Here is a 21,295-nt window from a genome sequence, read left to right on the forward strand (position 1 = left end):
CAGCCACCTGGAATCTCAGCCTCCAGGCTTCCCTTCCTAATGTCCGGAAGTGGAGGAGAGTCCAAGAGAAGGCTCAGCAGGGGACTAACTGCCTTTTCGATAGGGAAGGAGTGCATGCGCACTTTGACATTTGCCCTCCTGGCCACATTGTTCCCAACAGGAGGCTCCCCAAGGTGCTAGTCCACAATAAGCAATGAGCCCCAGCACGGGGGTGTGGCTGTGAGGTCTGTAGATGGAAGAAAGGAACCCAAATCCACAAGGGCACCTCCTTACTCCAGGCATGGGCTGCCAGTCCCCCCCCCCCATTTATCCATTGCCTCTGCCCAGTTGAATTGACGCATTTGTTTCAGTGGTGGTGTTGTGTAACGATAACGGCATTAGAAACCCACCTGCCGCTGGAGATACCTGAGCACCTCTGCAGGCAAATTGCAGGATTGCAAAGGGAAGGGCAGAAGCGCTGGGCTGTTTGGTTTCAAGCCCTCTAGCCCCCTCCTCTCTCCCAGCCACTGGCTGCCCTTGGAGAGCTTTGCTCCCTCCTTCCATCTCTCGGCCCAGGAAAGGGGAGGCCTGGGGTGAAGCTGGCCTCTCTCCCAAGTTGCTTTTGTCCTGGCTGCCAGGGCTTTGCCTCCCTCCTTTTGCAGTGGGTGCTGCTGCTGCCTCTGCCGCCACCGTTTGCTTGGGACCAATCCAGAGCCGCCTCTTGGCCACCCTCCCTCTGGGAAGATGAAAACAGCCACTGCCTTTCCTCCTCCCCCACTTCCTCCACCGCCTCTCTCTCCCCCCCCCACTTCGCTCCGCTGGGCCCCTGATCCTCCCCGTGCTGATGCCAATGCTCATTGACCCACCACCTCGACCCTTGCTAGTTCCTGGGGCCATTCTCTCATGCTCCTCCGTTGCCATGGCAAACCAAGTGGCAGGCATTCATCACGGGTTGCCGTGGTTACTGCTGGACGGATGCAGCGAGGAGGTCCTCGAGGGGGCTCCTGAGCAGAGTCCCACCTGGACCCTCTTCATCCTCCTCTCCCTCCTGACAGCTGTGTTTGGGAGGAAAGAAGCCTGCTCAACCGTCCCAGCACCCCAAAGAAGGGGAATCAGGGAGAATCCTTTTTGTTTAGGGCCAAGCCTGTGCACTGAAACCCTCCCCCATCTCCTCGAGTGCTTGCTCCTCTTGCTGCACAGTTTGTTTTCCTAAAGTGAGGGGAGAGGTGATGGTTCTGTGCACTCCCCCTTTTTTTTCTTTTTTTTTTGCAAAGACAGGGTGTGGATGGGCCCCTGCCAGGGCTCCCAGAGTCATAATTTCCCTGGAAGAGTTGAGAGAGCAAATATCTGCACTGAGTTCAAGGCAAGAGTGGGAGATCTTCCTTTCTGAAAGTCACGTGGCGGTTCCTGCCATGATGCTCAGGAACTGCTCCTCCATTATATGTGAACTGGAAGGCCACAGGAGCCATGTTCTCTGCCATGAGCATGTCTCCCTCTCTGCTTCTCCCTTTAAGATGCAGAGGCCGAGTGTTGGGCATGAGCAAATGATTCTTTCACCACCATCCTTGGCAGAGCTGCCACTACCCACTGGGGGACTTAAATGCAGGCAATGCCAAAAGGTTTCTCCTTCACACAGAACCACCCCACAAGGGTGCCGTGGTTGCTGGATGTGGAAGGGAAGCAGAAAGATAGGGGGATAGAGTTCTGTGCATAGGTGACTTGGGGATTCCCTGAAGTACAGCCTCTATTTGTTCAGAGTGATGGTATCCCACCCTTTGCTTCAGCTCTAAAACCTCTCAGGGCAACTGACTTGTGAAATGAAAGCTAATGGAGTATTATTATTATTATTATTGCTGTGGTTGGGGATGCACACATCACAGGCCCTGCTGGGTCAGCATCTGGAGCCTTGCAGGGTCTGCCATGACCAGTTGGCTTTGCATTTTGCTGATGAAATTGCTCATACCTGTTCCAAGGTGCTCTGGGTGGGACTGTCTTTGAAGGTGGTTTTGAACCTGTAATAGTTATAGAAAGTGGCAGCCGAGGTTATATCGCACCTATACTGTACTGGTTAAAGTGACTGCCTGTTCATTCCTGTGCCCAGTTCAAGGTGCTGGTTTTGGTCTTCAAGGTCTTAAACCATTTTGGACCAGGTTACCTGTAGGGCTGTTTGCCCACCTGAACACTGAGATCAGCGCCTGAAGTCCTGAGGTCTGGCCTGCCAGCAGAAGAGGTTAGATTGGTGGGCAGCAGGGACAGGGCCTTTTGAGTGGGGATCCCACATCTCTGGAAGCCTCTCTCCAGGGAGAGATGTACATCTTGGACACTGATAGCCTTTAAGGAAACTCTGAAGATGTTTCTGTTCCAGCCTGTGTTTGATTATTTCATATGCTGTGCTTGAATTTCTTTTAAAATTAGTCGTTCTATTGAAATTGCTGCTGTCTTTATGAGCTTAAAACAGCATGTGAACAACTTTTAGAAGGTGGTGGGTTATAAATATTTGAATAAATAAAAACTCAAAATACAGCACAACAATACAACACAGCATTACTGCCCTGAAGAGGAAACACACGCATAATGGAACAGCACTACCAAATCATTGCTCAACTCCTTCTAGCTTCTCCATCGTTTGACTGCTATTCCTGAAGCAAGGAGCTTCCTGTGCTCATGGATGCTCCCCACAAATGCTCCTCCAGTGCAGGAGGCTTCCTGCATCAGAAGGAAGGGACTAAATAGTGCCTGAAGAGGACTTCAGTTAAAACCAGCTCCAAAATATGTTGGGTGAGCAGTAAGAGCATCTTTGCCTGGCACCCAAAGGACATCAGCACCAGACGAGAGTCTTGGTTGCAGATGCTGAGGTACTGCACTGGGTCATCACTCTCTCTCTCTCTCTACAGTTGCCACCCACCGGACTTCAGAGGGCTTCTACTGGAAGGCTCAGGTGACAAGCATAAAGTCTAGGTGGGCTTATCTGTGAGGAGGAGGAAAGATCCACAGCTGTGCCTGCCTGATATTGTAAAGCTGCTATTACATAAAAGCCCCCAGGGTGACTTCCAACAGCATAATTGAAAACAGACACACGTAGCAATAAATATAAAACCAGCAGTAATAAAAAAGAAAGCAGCAAAACAACAAAAACCCATAGCCAGTTTACAGCTTAAAGCTGTAAGGAAATGCAGAAGTCCTTTGCCTGGCACTGAGATGACATCAGGCCTTTAATGGCGATGGGCAGCACTTTGAATTGTGCCCAGAAATGGATGGGCAGCAGCCTGGTGGTCAGGGGTCCTCTCTAGAGCCAGTTCCAGCCCAGCAGCTGCATTCTGACATTTCTGGGGAATCTTCCAAGGCAGGCAAGCAGGCCCATGCGCACCGCAGATTGCAGCTGTGGTTTAAGCTAGGAAGCTTCAGCTCTCTAATTATTCTTGATGGAGGGGTTGAGTTCTAGTCTGAAGAACATCAGCAGAGCCTGCCTGCAGCAGCTGGGTCACACCACAGGCTCACCTAGTTCTCTATCTTGTTCCAAACCAATGCGGAACTCATAAGCAAGCAGGCCCTGAGCTCTCCTTTGCACTGGGCAGCACATGCCGCTTGGAAGCAGGGCAGAGCTGCACACTGGCATCTTAAAGCTTATGTGATGCAGGATTAGGCTTCCCAGGTCACCTTCTGAAAGGCAGAGGGCTCGGCCTGAAAGTGCACCCAGGGCAGAGGCAGAAGAACCTTCAGAAACCATCTAGTCAATAGCATATTAAAGAAGAAGAAAAAACTGGCACACAATTAAAGCATTAAGAATTAAAAATAAACATGTCCAAACAAGCTGACCAGGAAACTCAGCTCAGTACAGGGGTTGCCATTTGCAAGTCAAGGCCCATAGAACTTTCTATTGTTTGTTACAGCTTTTGTACAGCCATAGACAAGGAATTAATCCGTTTATTCTTAGGTGAAACAACTTATATACAAAAAAACTCTAAAATATTAAACCAGACAATTCAGCAACAGACAGAAGACAGGAAACGCATTCAGCTAATATTATAGTCACCATTTTAATTTATTGTCTGTTGTTTGTTTAACAAATATAGAAATATAGGATGCTCAATCAAGTGGTCCCCCACCTCCGCCCCGCCCCAAACCATGGGTCTTGGCATCAGGATCAGCATGGGAGAGTTCCTCAATAAATAGTTACTGTGGAAACTGGAGGGGCAAGAAAGATTAGTGGGCATCAATGGAGCTGAATGTTGGGAGACTGAAGACAGATAAGAAAAAGCACTTCTTCATGCAGTGCTTAGTCAAACTACAGAAATTGCTTCCACAGGAGACAGTGATGGCCACCAACCCAGACTGCAGTAAAAGAGGGTTTGCAATTTTGGGAGAGGGGAGACTGTGGCACTGGGGAGCGGGCAGGCTGGCGAGGCCCCCTAGACTTAGAGGCCTGAGTTGCCCTCCCCTCGCATGAAGTATTGGGTTTGCAGTTTTGGGAGAGGGGAGACTGAGGCACTGGGGAGAGGGCAGGCTGGTGAGGCCCCCTAAGTAGGCTTCAGCCTATACATAAATCCGGCACTGCCACTGGGACATGATAATCTTGAAGGCTCCACCCTCCAAGGCAGATGCAGTCTGTGTTAAGAGATTCAGCTCATTCAGGATAAGATTTTACATAAACAAAATCAAGGAAAGGGGTGTGATCCCTGCTCGGGAGTGTTGTAATGATGGTGTTGATATTTCACGTTTTACTTCCACCCTGCTGGTGGAGAGAGACGTTCAGTGGTCCCTGACCCAGGCAGCTGTTAGGGTGGACTCTCAGCCATTCACTGCTGGTGCACCAGAGGGAGTTGCAACCCAGGAGGAGAAGGAGGTCAGACTGGGCAGAGCCAGGTGCCCAGGGCAGGCTCAGAGCAGCGGGCCAGTTGCCAGGGGAACAGGCAGGAGCCTGTTGCAGGCCTGCCTCTCTGAGGCTGCCCTGCTGGTTGGCCCCACAGCCTCTCTCCCTCTCTGTTTGCCAGCCCTGCCTGGGCATTCTGCCAGGGCAGGGTGGGCATGGTGCCCAGGAGAGCATGGAGATTAGCCCAGAGTTCAACAATGCCCACAGGGCAGAGGAGCTGCCAGGGAGGTCTGGCCCAGTGCGGGGGGCAGGGGGCATGCGGACACTCCCACTCCTTGCTTCTCCCCAGTGGGGTGTTCTTGAGATGCCCCCATTCAACCTAGCTCCCGGGAGAAGCAGGCATGGAGCCCAAGGAAGAGTTGTTAGGAGAGGGGGTAGGGGTGGGGCTGTCTTTGTCATAGTGCCCCGGGGGGAGGGAGGTTGCTTTGGGCCCAAGAGACTCTTTTGTTTTGGGCTGCAGTTTTGGGGTTGGCGGGGGGGCACCCATGGGTGCTAAAGCTGTCGCGTGCTTTGGTTCGACGGCACCGCCAGGCAAAGCCCCAACGAGGGTAGCTGCCTAGCTCGGGATTGGGGCGTCAGTTTTGGAGGGCGGGAGAGAGGAGGAAAAGGAGGAACCGCATGGGGGTGGTGCGGTTCTTGGAGAGATTAGCAAAGGGACGTTCAGGGCTGCTTTCAACGGCCGGGGGAAGATGTTGGGGCGGGACCGGCCCTCGGAGCTTCACCCACATCTCCTCCTCCTCCCTTTCCCTCTCCCTCTCTCTCAGGTCCGGACCTGTCTCTTCCCGAGGGAGGGGGCGGAGGCGCGGCCACTCCCGCCCCGACGGGGGAGGAGGAACCAGAAAGAGCAGCAGTCCGAGCAGCTCCGAAGTTTTGCAACTTGATCTGCCTGCCTGCCTGGTCGAGCGAGCAAAGCCTCCGACGCTCCGCAGCCCGCCGCTGCTGCTGCTGCCCAGGCCCCGCTCCCCTCGGACCCACTGCGCCATGGGGCTCCGGGAGTCGGCGCTGCTGCTGTTGGGAGCGCTCCTGGCCGCCGCTGCCGAAGAGGAGCCGGTGCCGCGCCTGAGTCTGCGCCTCGGTAAGCCTGAGAGGTCGGGGGCGGCCCAGCCACAGCGGAGGCCCCGTCGAGGGATGCTCCTGGCCGGGGAAGCGGCGGGGGAGCAGACCGACGCTGCTCTCTCGGCCTGCCCCTTCGGGGTCTGATTGGTGGGAGGCGCTGATATTTCACGCTGCTGGTGGGGAGAACATCTCCGCAGGCTGATGGGGTGTTTTAGTATCTTGCGGGGGCTCGAGAGCGCAGAGCCCAGGGTCTTTTCCTTCTGCTCTTTGTAAAGCACCTCGAATACTGACACACACACCCCGAATACCGTGAGAGGCCCCGTGAAGAGGTTTTACCTTTGGGCCTCTTCCTCGATGTGGCGAGGACTGCCATGGCACTTTTGGTCTCCCCATTGGAGTCGGAAGCCTTGAAAGGGGCCGCCAAGACCATCCAGCCTTTCTCAACCTTGGGTCCCCAGATGTTTTTGGCCTACAACTCCCATCATCCCTGACCACTGGTCCTGTGAGCTAGGGATCATGGGAGTTGTAGGCTAAAAACATCTGGGGACCCAAGGTTGAGAACCCAACCTCTCGCGTTAGGAAAGGGTTCCTTGACTGGAGAGCAGTGCCGCTCCATGAAATCAGGAGCTGGGCCTGACTTGGCCCATGGCTGGACTTGGTGGCCAGCATCCATATGATAACTACACATGTCTTGCACCCTGGTGGGTGGGTGGCACCAAAATCACCTTGGCCAGGGCTTTGTTACCCTTGTTTTCCAGCTCACCCAGTACCAACCCCCTTTGATCCAGTGGGGGGCTTTGGCCAGAGGCTCCTGAGCATGTCCCCGGGGAAACTGTGGCTTTGGACAACTGTGTAGATGGGGTCTTTTGGAGCTGAAGGGGAGTCCAGCTGAGCCTGAGAAGGGGGCTCCCTGTCCCCTGGGCACTGCCATTCATTGCCGGAGCAAGAGTAGCTGCCAGCCTCTCACGTTCCAGGGGGTCCTACAGTGACTGCCCATCATCTCTTGCTCCATAGGGCCTGGGCAGTGCAGGAGGTCCTTCCTCCCCTGGGAGGTCACTGCAACCACTTTTGTGGTCAGTCAAGGCCTCTGCTGCTACCCCACATCCACAGCAGTCCCCTGCAGTCCCCACTCTCCCTGGGCTGTGTTTTTGTTGCTCCCCAGACCAGCAGGGGGCAGAGAAGGAGGGACCTGAGCACCCTCGCTCTCTCAGGTTTGTCTGAAGGTGGCGGGACCTGCCCCAACAAGCTTTTCTGGCAACTGCATTTTGCTTCAGTGGAGCTGATGAAATAGAGGCTGGGTAGCTACTGGGGACCTCCAGAGATCCAGGGTAGGATTGGGGCCTTCTCCTGAGCATGTGCCAGCCAGGTGCCAGCTGCAGTGGGTGACCCGAATGGTCCCAATAGACTCACCTGAAATACTTTCTTTTGTGAAAACCATTAATTATCGTATGGGGAGATGGTTTATGGAGGGGATTAGTAACAAAGAACTGCTTAGCAAAATTGGGTATAAGACAAAACACCCATCTAGTGGGCAGACTTTGGGGTGGCTGCTATTTCCTCCGGCCTTGGTTGGGTGTGTGCGTGCAAGAGGCAACAAAGTGCTGTCTCAGCTTGCAGGTTGCTTCTTCCAACACAGGGCCAGGTGTGCAGGTTGAGTGGGTTTGAGGAAGAGGCACCTGTCCCTCCGACAGCTGCCACATCAAGTGACAACATGCCCATAGGAAGCGCTCATCACGTGCCACAGGGCACAGCCCTATGTGACCTCAAAAACAATCCCTTCTGATAAGGGTGCTTCACAGGACTTTGTTTAGGAATAAGCCACTGGGAAATGAGATGGGCTCACCTGGGTGCCTCTACCTGGAAACGCCTCTTGCTGACCAGGAAGGGGTTGGAGTTTGGAAGACTCTGCTCCCTCTTGCTGTTACTCCCCTCACAGAAGCCAGTTGGCCACTCCAGCAGTAAAGACGACCTGTCATGTCCTGGAAGACCCAAGCTGGAAGCATCTGCAGTCAGTTCAGACAAGCTGTTGCATCTCCTTCCCTCCCTTCCCACAGCTTGCAAGGGAGAGAGGGGGCAGTTTTTTCTAGCGAAGCTACACAATTTGAGGTTCAGAGCAGGTGCATAGTTAAACTGTTGAACTCGCTTCCACAGGAGGCAGTGATGGCCACCACCTTTTTCAGTTTTTAATGGAGGTGGCTTGTCAATGGCTACTAGCCATGATGGCTGTGCTCTGCAACCACAGTTGGAGACAGCAGTGCTTCTGAATGCCAGTTGCTGGAAACTGGGGGGGGGGGGGGTGCTCTTGTGCTCAAATTCTGCTGGTTCCCAAATCCCAGAGGGACCTGGTTGGTCACTGTGAGAAGAGGATACTGGACTAGATGGGCCATTGGCCTGATTTTACATTCTTATGGAAGCTTTAAGAGATGATTAGACAAATTCATGGAGGAGGATACCAAATTCATGGTGCCCATGGCTACCAGCCACAATGCCTATGCTTTCCCTCCGCTGTTGGCAACAGAATGTTGCTAAATGCTAGTTTGGGGATTGTTGCTACCGTTGCGCTCAGGTCCCATTGGGGCGTCTGGTTGGCCACTGGGGGAACTGGGTGCTGAGCTAGATGGACCCCCTTTGGCCTGATCCAGCAGCCACATTCTTCTTAGGGCCTTGTATTCAGTGTCCATGGAGATGTTGAACCCCACAGCAAGTCCTGAATTCGTCTTGCTTGATCATAGGTGTGCGTCCCTAAAAGACTTTGCATCACAGCCGGTCCTTTTCATGGACACTCTTGTCTTTTGGTTGTGCCTTTGGACTCTCTTTTGCTGGTGTAGGAACTTGGCAGCCCAGTCCTTCCCCTCATATTCACTCATTTCCTAGAGAGCTGCTGCAGCAACAGAGTTGTCTGTGTAATACTTTGGAGTCCAGACCAGGAAATTCCTGGATTGGATAGACTGGTGGGAGTGGCCCTCTGCCAGCCTCTGCCCCTTCTGGGTCACAAGCGAGGGCAAGAGATTGCCCAACCCTGTGACGAGGTACAGAGTCACAGATGTGTGCTCTGCTGGTGCCCACGGATCACCATCCTGCGGAAGCTGGCTCATCCAGACTGGCAGGTAGGTGCCTGTTCCCCAGCGAGAGGCAAGCCTCCTGTTCCCTGCTCAGCTGTTTCCCTCTTGCCTTTCCCATAGTTGGACCATCCGTCCTCTGCTGGTGAATGTGAGCTGGGGCTTTTCTAAGGGATACTCAGAACTGCGCAAGTGCTACGTGATTGTAGTTTGCAACACACACCTCTGCATTTTCTCTGCGAGTGTGCGCACACACACTGTTGCTTGGAGTCCTATTCCAATGGCATTTGGAGGACAACACAAGAGTAGCAGAGAATCCTCAGAACTGGGAAATCTGGCAGCGCTAATGCAGAGACGTTTTATATTCAGGGTTTTTTATTTAGTTCATTAAATTTATATAGTGCTTGATTGTAGAAAACCTCAAAGCGGTTTACAGAAAGAATGAAACAGCAAGGTCATTAACAAAGCAATAAAACATTCAAAAAATTAGAAAGCAGCAATGAACTAACAAACACATCAGCATTCTAACATGTCTGGGTATGCTTGTCTGAACAAAAATGTTTTTAGCAGGCACTGAAAAGAATACAGGGAAGGCACCTGCCTAATGTCAATAGGCGAGGAGTTCCAAATTTGTAGGTGCTGCCACCCTAAAAGATCAAGTTACTATAAATGTGGAACAGATATTATGTGCCGCCTGTAATGGTGCCATTCCGTCAGATCAAAGTGGTCAAGAGGTCACATATGGGGTAAGGCAACCTCGCAGGTAGACTGGTTCCATGTTATTAAGGGCTTTATTTGTATAGTAATAGTAACACCTTGAACCTGGGCCTGGTAGCAAAGCGACAAACAATGCAGGTCTCTGAGCATATCTGTTATATGCTGGCCCAGTCTCACTGTCAGTATTATGCTGCAGTATTCAGCTTCACACAAGAGATGTCATGAATGCAAACAAAACTATGTTTGGAATAAGAGATTTTTTAAAAGTCAAGGGATGCACGAACATCAGTACAACGGAGCTCAGCTGTCCCACTTCCCAGTACACAGGCTGTATTGGAACCAGGAAGTGAGCTCTTAGAGAAATAGTAATCTTTGGTATCACAGAACCCATTCATCACCCAGAGACGAAAGTGTTAGTAACTTCCCAGGCACGTGGTCAGATTTGTTAGCTAGTTTCTTCCTGCTTCTGGGAGGCCACAGGGCTGGAAAAGTGGGGCAACTGAGACAGGATGGAGGAAAACTCTTCTCTCTTGCCTTGAGAAGCACACAATCGCCTTCTAGGGCAGTTGCAGGAGCTCCCAGTGTTTACAGAGCTGGCCTGCGTGAGCTGCTCTCTCGATTGGAGGACTTTGCTGTCGCTCTGTGTTGGAGTGGGGAGGGTTGGGCATGGTTCGCTCTTGTTATATGTCAGGAGACAGAGATCATGTGTGAAGAGGGTGACTTCAAGAGCTTAGAACATCCTTCCCTGGGGCCTCCTTGAAGTCAGGATGTGGCTAGCTTCTCATTGCTGTGACAAATCTAGGCAGCAGATTTCTGTAAGTTGAACAGTGTTGTTCCTGAATGTTTGTCGTCTTGTAGTATTTGGAGGAATCTTGGGGCGCTTCCAGATGAGAGTGTCATGTTGCGAATGAGCCATTCAGATCCAGTTTCTTGGTACATTCTCTTCCATACACTGTTTGGGTATTTGTTGCTGCACATTCTGGTGGGCAGAGATTGATGGAATATATTTGTGCTATTCTGGACATGCACACAGGTTTTTCTGTACCTGAGCACATGCAGGGTTTTAAAAAAATAATAATCACCAGAAGCACACAAGCAAATGTCAGCAGCTGTTAATTATCACATTTCACAACAGGCCAAATGGAGGGCTGTGCTTTGTCGGGGAGCAATATCCATTTCCATTTGAGTTTTTTAAAAATAATACTGAGGTCTTGCACAAGAGTGATTTCAGGTGACAAGGAGAAGTGGAGTTGAGTGTCATCAGCAAATCAATAGCAGCTCACTGCAAATCCCCTGTTGATGGTATCAAGCAGCTTTGTAAAGATAATAAAAAGCTGGGGGGGGAATATTGTGGGACCCTCAAAGCGCAAATGCAACTGATTTAAGTGGAAAACTGCTCCGCAAATAGGAGCAGAACCTCCACGTCTCGTGAGTCCCCTATTCCCAATTACAGGTTTGGTCCAGCAATACACTGTGGTCAGTGATATCAAAAGATATCAAGAGTTTTAGGAGGGTGAAGAGAGCCACAGAGGTCATTTATCAGGGCAACCAGCGTGTTTTCAGTACCAAAACTGAGCTTACACCCAGCTTGAAATGGATCTAGATCCTCAGTACCCTCCCAAGATGCCTGCAGCTGAGTTTCTCCAAGTCCCTGCCCCAAGGGAGTATCTGGACAGTAAATGACCATATTTCTTGGGTCAGCCACCTCTTTCAAGGCATCTAGGACTACCCACTCTCTGAAAGAGGTGTTGCTCATCTCTCAGACCATCTAGCCCAAGGATCAGCAAACGTTTTCAGCTGTGGGCCGGTCAGACCTTGGGGGGGGGCAGACTATATTTTTGGGGGGAAATGAACGAATTCCTATGCCCCACAAATAACCCAGAGATGCATTTTAAATACCGTATTTTTCGTCCTATAAGGCGCACCGGCCCATAGGACGCACCTCATTTTTTTGGGGGGGGGAATGAATTAAAAAAAATTATTTCCCCCCCCCCAGCCCTGGCTGCCGCCCCAAGCCTTGCGCTCACCTGCCGGGCAGGAGGGACCTCCTGCCGGGTGCGCGAGGCTTGCAGACACTCGCCCGAAGCAGGGGAAGCCCTCCCGAGGGCTCCCCGTGCTTCGGGCGACAGGCTGCCGCCCCAAGCCTCGCGCACCCGGTGGGACCTCCTGCCGGGTGCGCGAGGCTTGCAGACACTCGCCCGAAGCAGGGGGAGCCCTCCGGAGGGCTCCCCGTGCTTCGGGCGACAGGCTGCCGCCCCAAGCCTCGCGCACCCGGTGGGACCTCCTGCCGGGTGCACGAGGCTTGCAGACACTCGCCCGAAGCAGGGGGAGCCCTCCGGGGGGCTCCCCGTGCTTTGGGCGACAGGCTGCCGCCCCAAGCCTCGCGCACCCGGTGGGACCTCCTGCCGGGTGCGCGAGGCTTGCAGACTCTCGCCCGAAGCAGGGGGAGCCCTCCCGAGGGCTCCCCGTGCTTCGGGCGACAGGCTGCCGCCCCAAGCCTCGCGCACCCGGTGGGACCTCCTGACGGGTGCACGAGGCTTGCAGACACTCGCCCGAAGCAGGGGAAGCCCTCCCGAGGGCTCCCTGTGGTTCGGGCAACAGGCTGTCGCCCCAAGCCTCGCGCACCCGGTGGGACCTCCTGCCGGGTGCGCGAGGCTTGCAGACACTCGCCCGAAGCAGGGGGAGCCCTCCGGAGGGCTCCCCGTGCTTTGGGCGACAGGCTGCCGCCCCAAGCCTCGCGCACCCGGTGGGACCTCCTGCCGGGAGTGCGAGGCTTGCGGACACTCGCGGGGGCTGCAGGCTGCTGCCCGCAAGCCTTGTGAGCCAGCGGGTACTCCCACTGGGCTTGCAAGGCTTGCGGATAGCTTCCTGAAGCCTGGAGAGCGAGAGGGGCCGGTGCGCACTGATGCCTCTCGCTCTCCAGGCTTCAGCGAAAGCCTGCATTCGCCCCATAAGACGCACCCCGATTTCCCCTTCATTTTTGGAGGGGAAAAAGTGCGTCTTATGGGGCGAAAAATACGGTAAAAGGACACATTCTACTCATGTAAAAACATGCTGATTCCCGGACAGTCCGCGGGCCGGATTTAGACGGCCCCCGGGCCTTAGTTTGCCTACCCATGATCTAGCCAATGCCACTCATCCCCTGACTAGCGGTCAATAACCAAGACGGGCAAGGATCAAGGGTGTGGTCAGCCACACCTTTGCCAGATTCTTTATCCATATCCTCAGGCTGCTTCAGTTGAAACTGTTCCCATAAAGAGACTAGACACCATCATAGGAGCTGCATCCAAGTTGGTCAGGTTCACAGTGAATACGAACCACTTTAAGACACAAATGTTTCACGTCGCTTTCCTTCAATAAGGTCCCTGCTAAGACTGCTCTGTTTTCAGTCTTCCCTAGCTTGGAGCTGTCCATAGGTTTTGGACTACAGCTCACATCAAGCCCAGCCAGCACAGCTGTAAAATAAAAACACCTGGAAGGCACTAGGATATTATTATTATTATTTTATTTTATTTTGCTATAATCCTGGCACCACCACCCTCATAAAAACACTTGACAGTTCATGACTCTATTATGGAAGGGATCCCTTCAACTTTGAAACATTGGGGAACCTCTTGAGGACTAGAGTAGTGTGGAGACTGCAGTGACTGTGTTTGAGGAGGGGAAGAGAGATGGGTGGCCTGATCAGGCTCTAGGGTTCTAGAAGAGCCCAGACTGCTCACTAGATGCCCTCACTTTTTACAGCAGTAAAAAAATACAACTTCCGCATGATACTTGAATTTCAGAACTGCACAAGCATTTGGAGGGGGAAGTACACATCTCCCCTCTCCACAGAACATCACACTTTGTGTCCATCCCCCATTGGAAGGTAGGTTGGAGGGAGTTTCCTGGTCCTCCCTGAACAGGTTCTTCCTCCTCCTCCTCCTCCTCCTCCTCCTCCTCCTCTTCTTCTTCTTCTTCTTCTTCTTCTTCTTCTTCTTCTTCTTCTTCTTCTTCTTCCCACCCCTCTGACTGGGTTGCCCCAGCCACTTTGGCTGGCTTCCAACATATATAAAAACATAATAAAACAATACACATTAAAATATGATGGACTCTGCCTTTCTCTGCCCCATGGTGGTCCCCACAGACCACCTGAATGGGTAGTCTGAGACACTCCCTCTGTGTCCCTTGCTAAAAAATTTCGCAATGCCTGCAGTGGCCCTCTGAGATGTTGGCTGTTTTCTGTGTAAACACAAGCTGGCTGTGTTATCAGTGGGTTTGGGAGGCGTTGATTTGTCCAGCTGCTGCTGTGGCCATTCAAGGGGCAGGAAGTCACGGGGCGGCCCAGCTCCAGCAGGCAAATTCTGGTAATTCTCCTTCACCTCTTCATGCCTGACCTTCCCGCTAGCTACACTGTGCTTGGGCCTCTTAGCCGTTCTGTTGCACTGCCCCTCAAACTTGCTGTTATCCTGCTCTATGAACACCTCCAGAAAAGCCAGGATTTCAACAGTCAGCTGTTTTTCTCAGGGATGAGGAACATGTGCCCCCTTCCCAGAAATGGTTGCACTACAATTCCCATCATCCATGAGCCATGCTAGCTGCTGGGATTTGAAGTCCAGCACCTGGAGGGCTTCAGTTGTTCCCCATCCCTGCTGGACAAAATTGCATTGCTTACTTTAATAAATGTTTCTAAATGGTTGACACAAAAACTATACAAATACCACAACTCAGAAAAATGTCCCAAAACTAGAGAAAACTAAAACGGAGTAATCTGCAAAACAGAGAACTTTGAGTCAGAGTTCAAGACAGCTTGAGTAAACATAAAGTTTTAAAAGAGTTGTTTAAAGGTCATTCCTGTCTCCTCACAAATTACCCAAGGGGAGGGCATTCCAGGGGTTGAGATGGCTTAACAGACCTGCTTCCATGTTGTCACCATCAGCTGGTCATGAGATGACCAGGAAAGCATCCTGAGAGGATCACACAGATATGGGCTTTGGGGGTACAGTATTGGTAAATTTCCTTCCCCATACTTTCAGGGTTGAGATTTTTAAATGCCCTAGATCAGGACTGGCTAATCTATGGGCCTTCCAGATGTTGGACTACAACTCCCATCCTCCCTGACCCTTGGCCACCCTGACTGCAGCTGATTGAGGACCACAGACACACTCCACACCTGCTCTAGGTCTTTGGCCTGGGTCTTTCTGACACCCCAAGCTGAAGTGGCCGCCTCATACTTTGCCCTGCCCATTTTTGCTAGCATCCTGTTTCCTGCAGTAGCCAAAGAGATGCCTTCATCCCACAAGCAGGACATGAAAGCAACAACTTCTCTCCTGGTGGAGGGCAGGGAGGGGGAGTGCTGCTCCCCAGCAACTGGTATTTAGGCACAGTTGCATATAGCCATTATGACGGATGACTACTGACTAATGATAAGACTTCTCCTCTTCCTCTGTGAATTTGTCCCTCTTTTCTATAGCACTGATTTGGGACTTTCAGAATACAGTGGTACCTCGGGTTACATACACATCAGGTTACATACGCTTCAGGTTACAGACTCCACTAACCCAGAAATAGTACCTCAGGTTAAGAACTTTGCTTCAGGATGAAAACAGAAATCGTGCTCCGGCAGCGAGGCAGCTGCGGGAGGCCCCATTAGCTAAAGTGGTGCTTCAGGTTAAGAACAGTTTCAGGTTAAGAACGGACCTCCGGAACGAGGTACCACTGTATTCTGAATTGAGGTTTTATTTTAGGGATGGGGGAACCATGCCCTGATTGAGCTCTTTAGGATGTTGATTTGACTTACATTTAGTAAACAAAACTTGTAATTTAATTTTACATTTGTAGATAGACGAACAGACACTTCAAATGTGTTTTCAATAGCCAAAAGTAGTTAAGCTGAAACATTTGATTGTGGTGGGGAGATCGGTAAAGGGCACCGTGTGGTTTATATTCAAATGAAATGAGAGCAATTCTTGGAAACTGATTTTATGGGAATACTTACTTGGAAATGTCTCAAGAGATGTCAGCTCAACAGTTTGAACTTCCCTTTTATATTAAATTTGGATTTGACGGAATTTTAGCCTGCTTGAAGAACTGAGCGGAATAATATCTGCCCTTCCTATGGAGAGTCGCCTGAAAAGGTTAGTTGCAACTTTGACTTTAAGCTGCGGCCTGCCACTGTGCTGCTGCACTCAGCCAATGCATTCCCTTGCTGGTTAACTTTATGAAGCAAGGCATTTCTAAAGGTAAACTTTGCATGGAGAAATGCAGCAGTGGGGAAATCTCTGCCCCACTTTATTCAGGTTTGGTGCCATGGAGGAGGGCATTGGCAGGGAAGCCTAACTTTGAATTGTTGGTGGAAATTGTCAGAATTGGGACCTCTCCACCCTTCCCAGAATGCTGCTGTCACCCAAAAGGAGTTCATGGTCTCTAGAAAGCAATGCAGCAGAGAACTCTAGCTAGCCCCTCTGTGATTTCATAGCCCTTTTACTGTGTTCATCTTCTCCTCCCCTCACCCCAGCTAAACTTGTTCTCCTGGGATAGAAGGGGCTTTGCTGAATCCCACCCACTCATCCAGCCTGCCAAAAAGGGTTGTGCTGCCCTCAGCAAAACCCAGCTGGCTCTGTTTGTGCTCACAGATCTCTTGCCAGGTGCAGCTTGTTGGCCCAGTCTTTGAATCTTAGGGAGAATCCCATAGGAGAAGCAACTGCTGAGCTGGAGGGAGATTCTGTCTAGCGCTTTGCTTTGCTTGGATGGGTCCCTTTGCTGATGCAGCTCTCTGTGCTTTCTGTAAGCCTGCTTCAAGCTTAGTCAACGCTTCAGGGCACAGTGGCAAGAGGGAAAGTGTGTGTGAGAGAGGGGGGGGGGAGGTAGAGAAGCCTGGCCTGTGACTTGCACCTCAGTTCATGGCTTCCACAGTTGCATAACCTTTGCCAAGCTGGATCCTTTGGAATACAACTCCCATCTTCTGGACATGGGGGCTGAGGCTGCTAGGAGCTGTAGTCCTAATCATCTGGAAGGCTATGGGTTGGTGAAGGCTGCCAGAGAGAGGGGGGGCAGGGAAGACATGACACCTTGCCTGTGAGAATCAGCTGACAAACTAGGCATTCTTTGTGCCTCATTGGGTACAAAAGGAGGAGCCCCTGGGAATGCTGACACCTAGTTGTGGGCCAGGGCCTCTCTGTGCTACACAGAAGAGGCTGAGCCAGCTGTTCCTTCTCAGCCCAGCCTGACCTTCCTGCTGACGGAGCTCCAGGACTTCCTGCAAAGTTTGCCTTAGGGGTGCCCAAACTTTTTTCAAAGAGGGCCAGATTTGATGAAGTGAACACCAAAGCGGTTGACCTTTTTTTAGGATTGAAGTTGTTGAGCTTTTTTAAGGATTTTACCCTTTTACCCCAGGAAATAAACTGCCACAGGGGCCGGATTGAACCGACCAGCGGGCCACATTAGGCCCCCAAAATGGACTTGGACATGCCTGCTTTAGGTCCAGGCAGGTGGCAGCTTCCTGCTTTTTGGGGAAAAGGAAGAACTGCTTGAATGACAGAGGGTGATGTGACTGGAAAAGGGGAAGAGGAGCTGGGCGCAGCCTGGTTGGTGTCTTCTCCCGCCCCCCCTTGGTGGGATGCTCTACCCAGGAAGGCCCACCTGACTTTGTCATGCTCAGTTTATAGTCCCTAAATTTAGATGCTTTTGTCTCCATGTTCTGGCTCATAACATTGGACTGTTTTGAAATTTGATTTCTATTATAATTTTTATTTATGATTTTCAGTTGTATACATTTCAACAATAGCTTAACAGTAGTTCTAACATTTCAAACCTTGACTTACTTCCTCCTCTTTCTGCAATTCCTTAAATTTATTTTCATCATTCCCTGCATATTTTAAATTATCTTAATCTATTCTTTTATTCATTTACTTTGATATACATTTTTTGAAACTGCCAGTTATTACAATAATCCTGCCAATGTCTTTATCTGTTTACAGTTTGCTTGTAAATATACAACAAACAATTTCCATTCCCTTATGAAAAGTTGATTATCTTGATTTTTATTATTTTGAAATTAGATTTCTGACCTTTTCATACTTATTGATGGATGGGCACTTTTTGGTACAGTATTTGTGTATTTGGCTTGAGTGTTTCTTACACTATTCGTATTTTATGAATGGCATGTTGCTCTGAGGCATCTTTTGTGAAAAGTGATGAATAACTCGATTAATAGATTAATGTTGTAGCTTCCTGGGGTTGGACAGAGCCAGCAGGATCTGCCCCCTGCTCAAATGGCTGCCCAGCCTCTGCCTCAGAGAGAGATCCTCACCATCCCTCCAGGTCTCCATTGACGAGCCACACTTTTAATTCCAGAGTTTCTCCGAATGTGTTCCTGCTTCTTCTGCCCATGAGATCTATAAAGGCCCAGTGGTATCCCGACAGGCAGAGTGCCCTGTTACTCTGGCCAGCTGCTTCTTAGCACGGCCAGTTATCCAGGGACAGTCCCTCTTCCAGTCCTCTTCACCTTTTGTCACACATTCAAGGGGTGACTCAGCTGCAAGAGAGCAGGTCACCTGAGGGGCTATTGGGAACTCCTTTGGCCTCCTTCTCTTTCCTCTCATTTGCCTATGATGAGTAATTAGTGGTGGAGACAAGGCAAGACAGACTCTTGCTGTCCCTTTGCCCCTTTTGTATCACACCTATGCCACCTGTGGGGCTCAAGGCCATTAGTCATCCTTGGGGGATGGGCACCTGCCAAAGCTCTCAGCTGGGAAGTCTTTGGGAAGAGGCATCAGTGTCTGCATGTCCTCCCAGGTGTTCTTTTGATCCCTCACTGTACCTGTGAGATGCTCACCCACACAGCCTCACCAGTGAGACCAATTATCGTTGAATCTTTCTCACACTCACCTGTGTGGGAATGTTTTCCTTGCTCAGTTCATAGGAACACCAGTGCTCAAAGTGTCACCTTTCAGGTTCTCAACCAGATTCAAGCATTTTCTCTTGGCTAGGGCTGGCTGGCAGGTTTTAGATGAGGCTTGTGTTGTGGGAGAGCCAGGTGGAATGGGAAGAGTGTCACAAGGTGGATTGATGGAGGTGTGCAGGCACTCAGGTGATTGATGCATGGGGTGTTCTTGTAGCACTGCCTGTTTCAGCAGGCAGCTTCCAAACTTGAATGCAGTGGCGGGGGGATAAGCAGTGTAATCTGAAGGTGGCTGTGTTCTCTATTTGAAGAGCATCAGAGAGTCAAGTTTAAAGACAGAGAAGCTTTGGGGTAGGGCATGCCACCTGGGCAGCAGACTGAGGGTGCTCACATGGCCACAGACTTCCCCGTTATGCTGAGATGTAGTTTTATTTAAATGGCAGCAATTGTTTCTAAATTTGCATCTGTACATTTAAACTAGCGTATGCACATTTTATGCAGATCTGTGTCCGCTTTCTTTCTTTGGGGTGATGCATTTACTTTCCTGTCTGTTTTGGTGACCCATAAGTGGACCACCCCTCTGTTATCCTTTAATTCAGTGGTTTCCAAAGTGAGCAGTACCACTCCCTGGGGGGCATTGAGGTTACCTAGGGGGACACCAAGAGGCAACGGGATGACAGGGGACCCCTGTCTATCAGACTTTGGAAAGCTGGTATCACTGGATCAAGTTCATCAATTTTGTTGACTTAATTAAACCAGCAGTTTAATTAGAATTTGAATAAGTGTGCAATGTTGCTGTTCTGAAAGTCACTGTGTTATTACCTTCCTTAGTGGATCATGCAAACAGCTTTTCTTAATACTGCTTTTTATAGGGTAAGGTAGGGGGCACTGGGGATGAGTTTGTGGAACCAAGGGGGCGGCAGCCTGAAAAGGTTTGGAAATCACTGCTCTAGTTTATTAAAGAGGAATTTACATTCCTGCATTGTGGAGGCTTGAACTAGATGACTCTTGGGGTCCCTTCCAACTCTACAGTTCCATGATTCTATGAATTTCCAAACTCCCAGAGCCCCTCAGCTATCAAAGGAGCAGCAGAAGGGCACTGGAGGCTCCTCCTTTCTCAGCCACGGTCCACAGAGCTGCAGGGAGATGGCTGTTGCCCATGGCTGGCTGGGAACAAACTGTGTGGCTCTTTGAGCCACGTGTGGGCTGAAGTTGGGAAGCTGCTCCGGGTTCCCTTGGCAGGGCCGGAGCACCAGCCGCCCTCACCTACGCCAGGCCTGTGTTGCCACCCAGGAGGAAGAGCAGGGCTGGGAGAACTTTTCAGCCTTTTAGTGAAGCAGGAGCAGGAACGGGCTGGAACTTGTCCAGTGGCAAACAATCAGGCACAGGCTTGCTTGAAACACACAGAACAGGCTGTGCTGCAGAGCTGGAGTCGTACAACAGGGAAGGTCACCCAAGGTCAGCTGGGTTGGGCTTCGCAATCCAGCACCGAGGCTGTTTCCCAGACTCTGCAGGCAAGCTCCCAGGGAGAGTCCCTGTGATGGGTGCCACACCCAGGTGCTCTGCCCTTCCCTCCCTTCTGCTGAAGCTACGCAGACCCCGCCAGCCTCCCCAGCCAGTCCTCTAGGCGTCCAGAGCATGGTAACTCTGGCTCACGCTCCAAAATGAGAGGCCCTGGGGCTGAAAGCTGTGCCCTTGAGGCCTCAGCTGTGTGCCAGTTCAAATAGAGTTGGGTGCCAGTTGGGCCAAGAATGGCAATGGGTGACTCACAGGTGTGTCGTCGTCCCCCCCACTCAATAGGGTCCTATCCTGCACTGCAGCTGAATCATCCAGCAGTTTCAGGTACCCTCAGGCAGAGGTGAGTCATTTCCTGTTAGCAAGTGCCCTGACTGGAAGCCACCTGCAGGAGGGTCTTTCCCCCAGAGTCAGGTACCACCTCTTTGCTCCAAAGCGGAAGGGGAAAGGAGCACAGACAGAGTCATCCCAGGTGTGGAGGTAGAGGGGAATTTTGAGCAGCAGCCAGCTCTGCCTTGGGGCATCATTCATCCTCTGCCCCTCACCCCCCCCCCAAAATAAAACTCCATCATACATGCAAGAGGGAACCAGTAAGCCAGTTGTGGAGATTTTGGCATGTGCCACACAACAGCCTCTGGGAATGTTGCCTTGCCCAAGGCTGTTGTGGAGACGATGACACCACGAGCGCCACCAAGAACCATGGAATGGTAGAGTTGGAAGGGACCCTGAGCATCATCTAGTTCAATCCTCTGCAGTGAAGGAATATGCAGCTGTCCCATATGGGGATCAAACCTGCAACCTTGCCATAACTCTATCAGCACAGAGGTGGACATGAGAGAAAAGTAACTGCAAAACCTGTAGTGGGTAGAAAAGACTGGGAGCAAATAACTCCTTTTGATGATTTGAAAAGGCTGGACTCCTGTATTCTGCCTTACTGCTCGGGTGGATTATTGAAACTCATTCACCTTTTCTGTATTTGTGTGTGGCCAATTCCCTGAGCAGAATGCTGCTCTTGGGCATTCTGCAATACTGAATGTTGTTTGCAACACTCAAATGCCTTTTTGGAGTGTTCTGACCTGTTATGTCTACCTTGAGCTTTGTTGAATGAACTTTATTACGGTCACAGACCAGGATAGCCTTGAGCTTTGTTTTGACAAATGAAGTTGCAGTAGAGACATGCTTGATAAGTTGTTGAAATGTGGCAGCGCTTTTGTTCTC

At 51.1% G+C, this 21,295-nt stretch overlaps 1 protein-coding gene across 4 annotated transcripts in view; it reads left to right on the top strand.

The window, feature by feature from the left end:
* The window catches only part of SEMA4B (semaphorin 4B), a 36,142-nt gene that overhangs the window by 3,888 nt on the left and 10,959 nt on the right, over nt 1–21,295 (top strand). Inside the window, exons 1-2 of one of the 4 annotated variants that reach the window (XM_081170332.1) lie at nt 5,007–5,077; nt 5,614–5,924. In XM_081170332.1, the coding sequence (XP_081026458.1) occupies nt 5,022–5,077; nt 5,614–5,924 (367 nt within the window). In that variant the 5' untranslated portion in view covers nt 5,007–5,021. Of the gene's footprint in view, nt 1–5,006; nt 5,078–5,452; nt 5,925–8,905; nt 9,013–21,295 lie in introns of those variants that run through there. The other 3 variants (XM_081170333.1, XM_081170331.1, XM_081170334.1) reach the window with 3 other exon arrangements.

The sequence above is a fragment of the Podarcis bocagei genome (assembly GCF_964188305.1).
Source record: "Podarcis bocagei genome assembly, chromosome: 14".
NCBI lineage: Eukaryota > Metazoa > Chordata > Lepidosauria > Squamata > Lacertidae > Podarcis > Podarcis bocagei.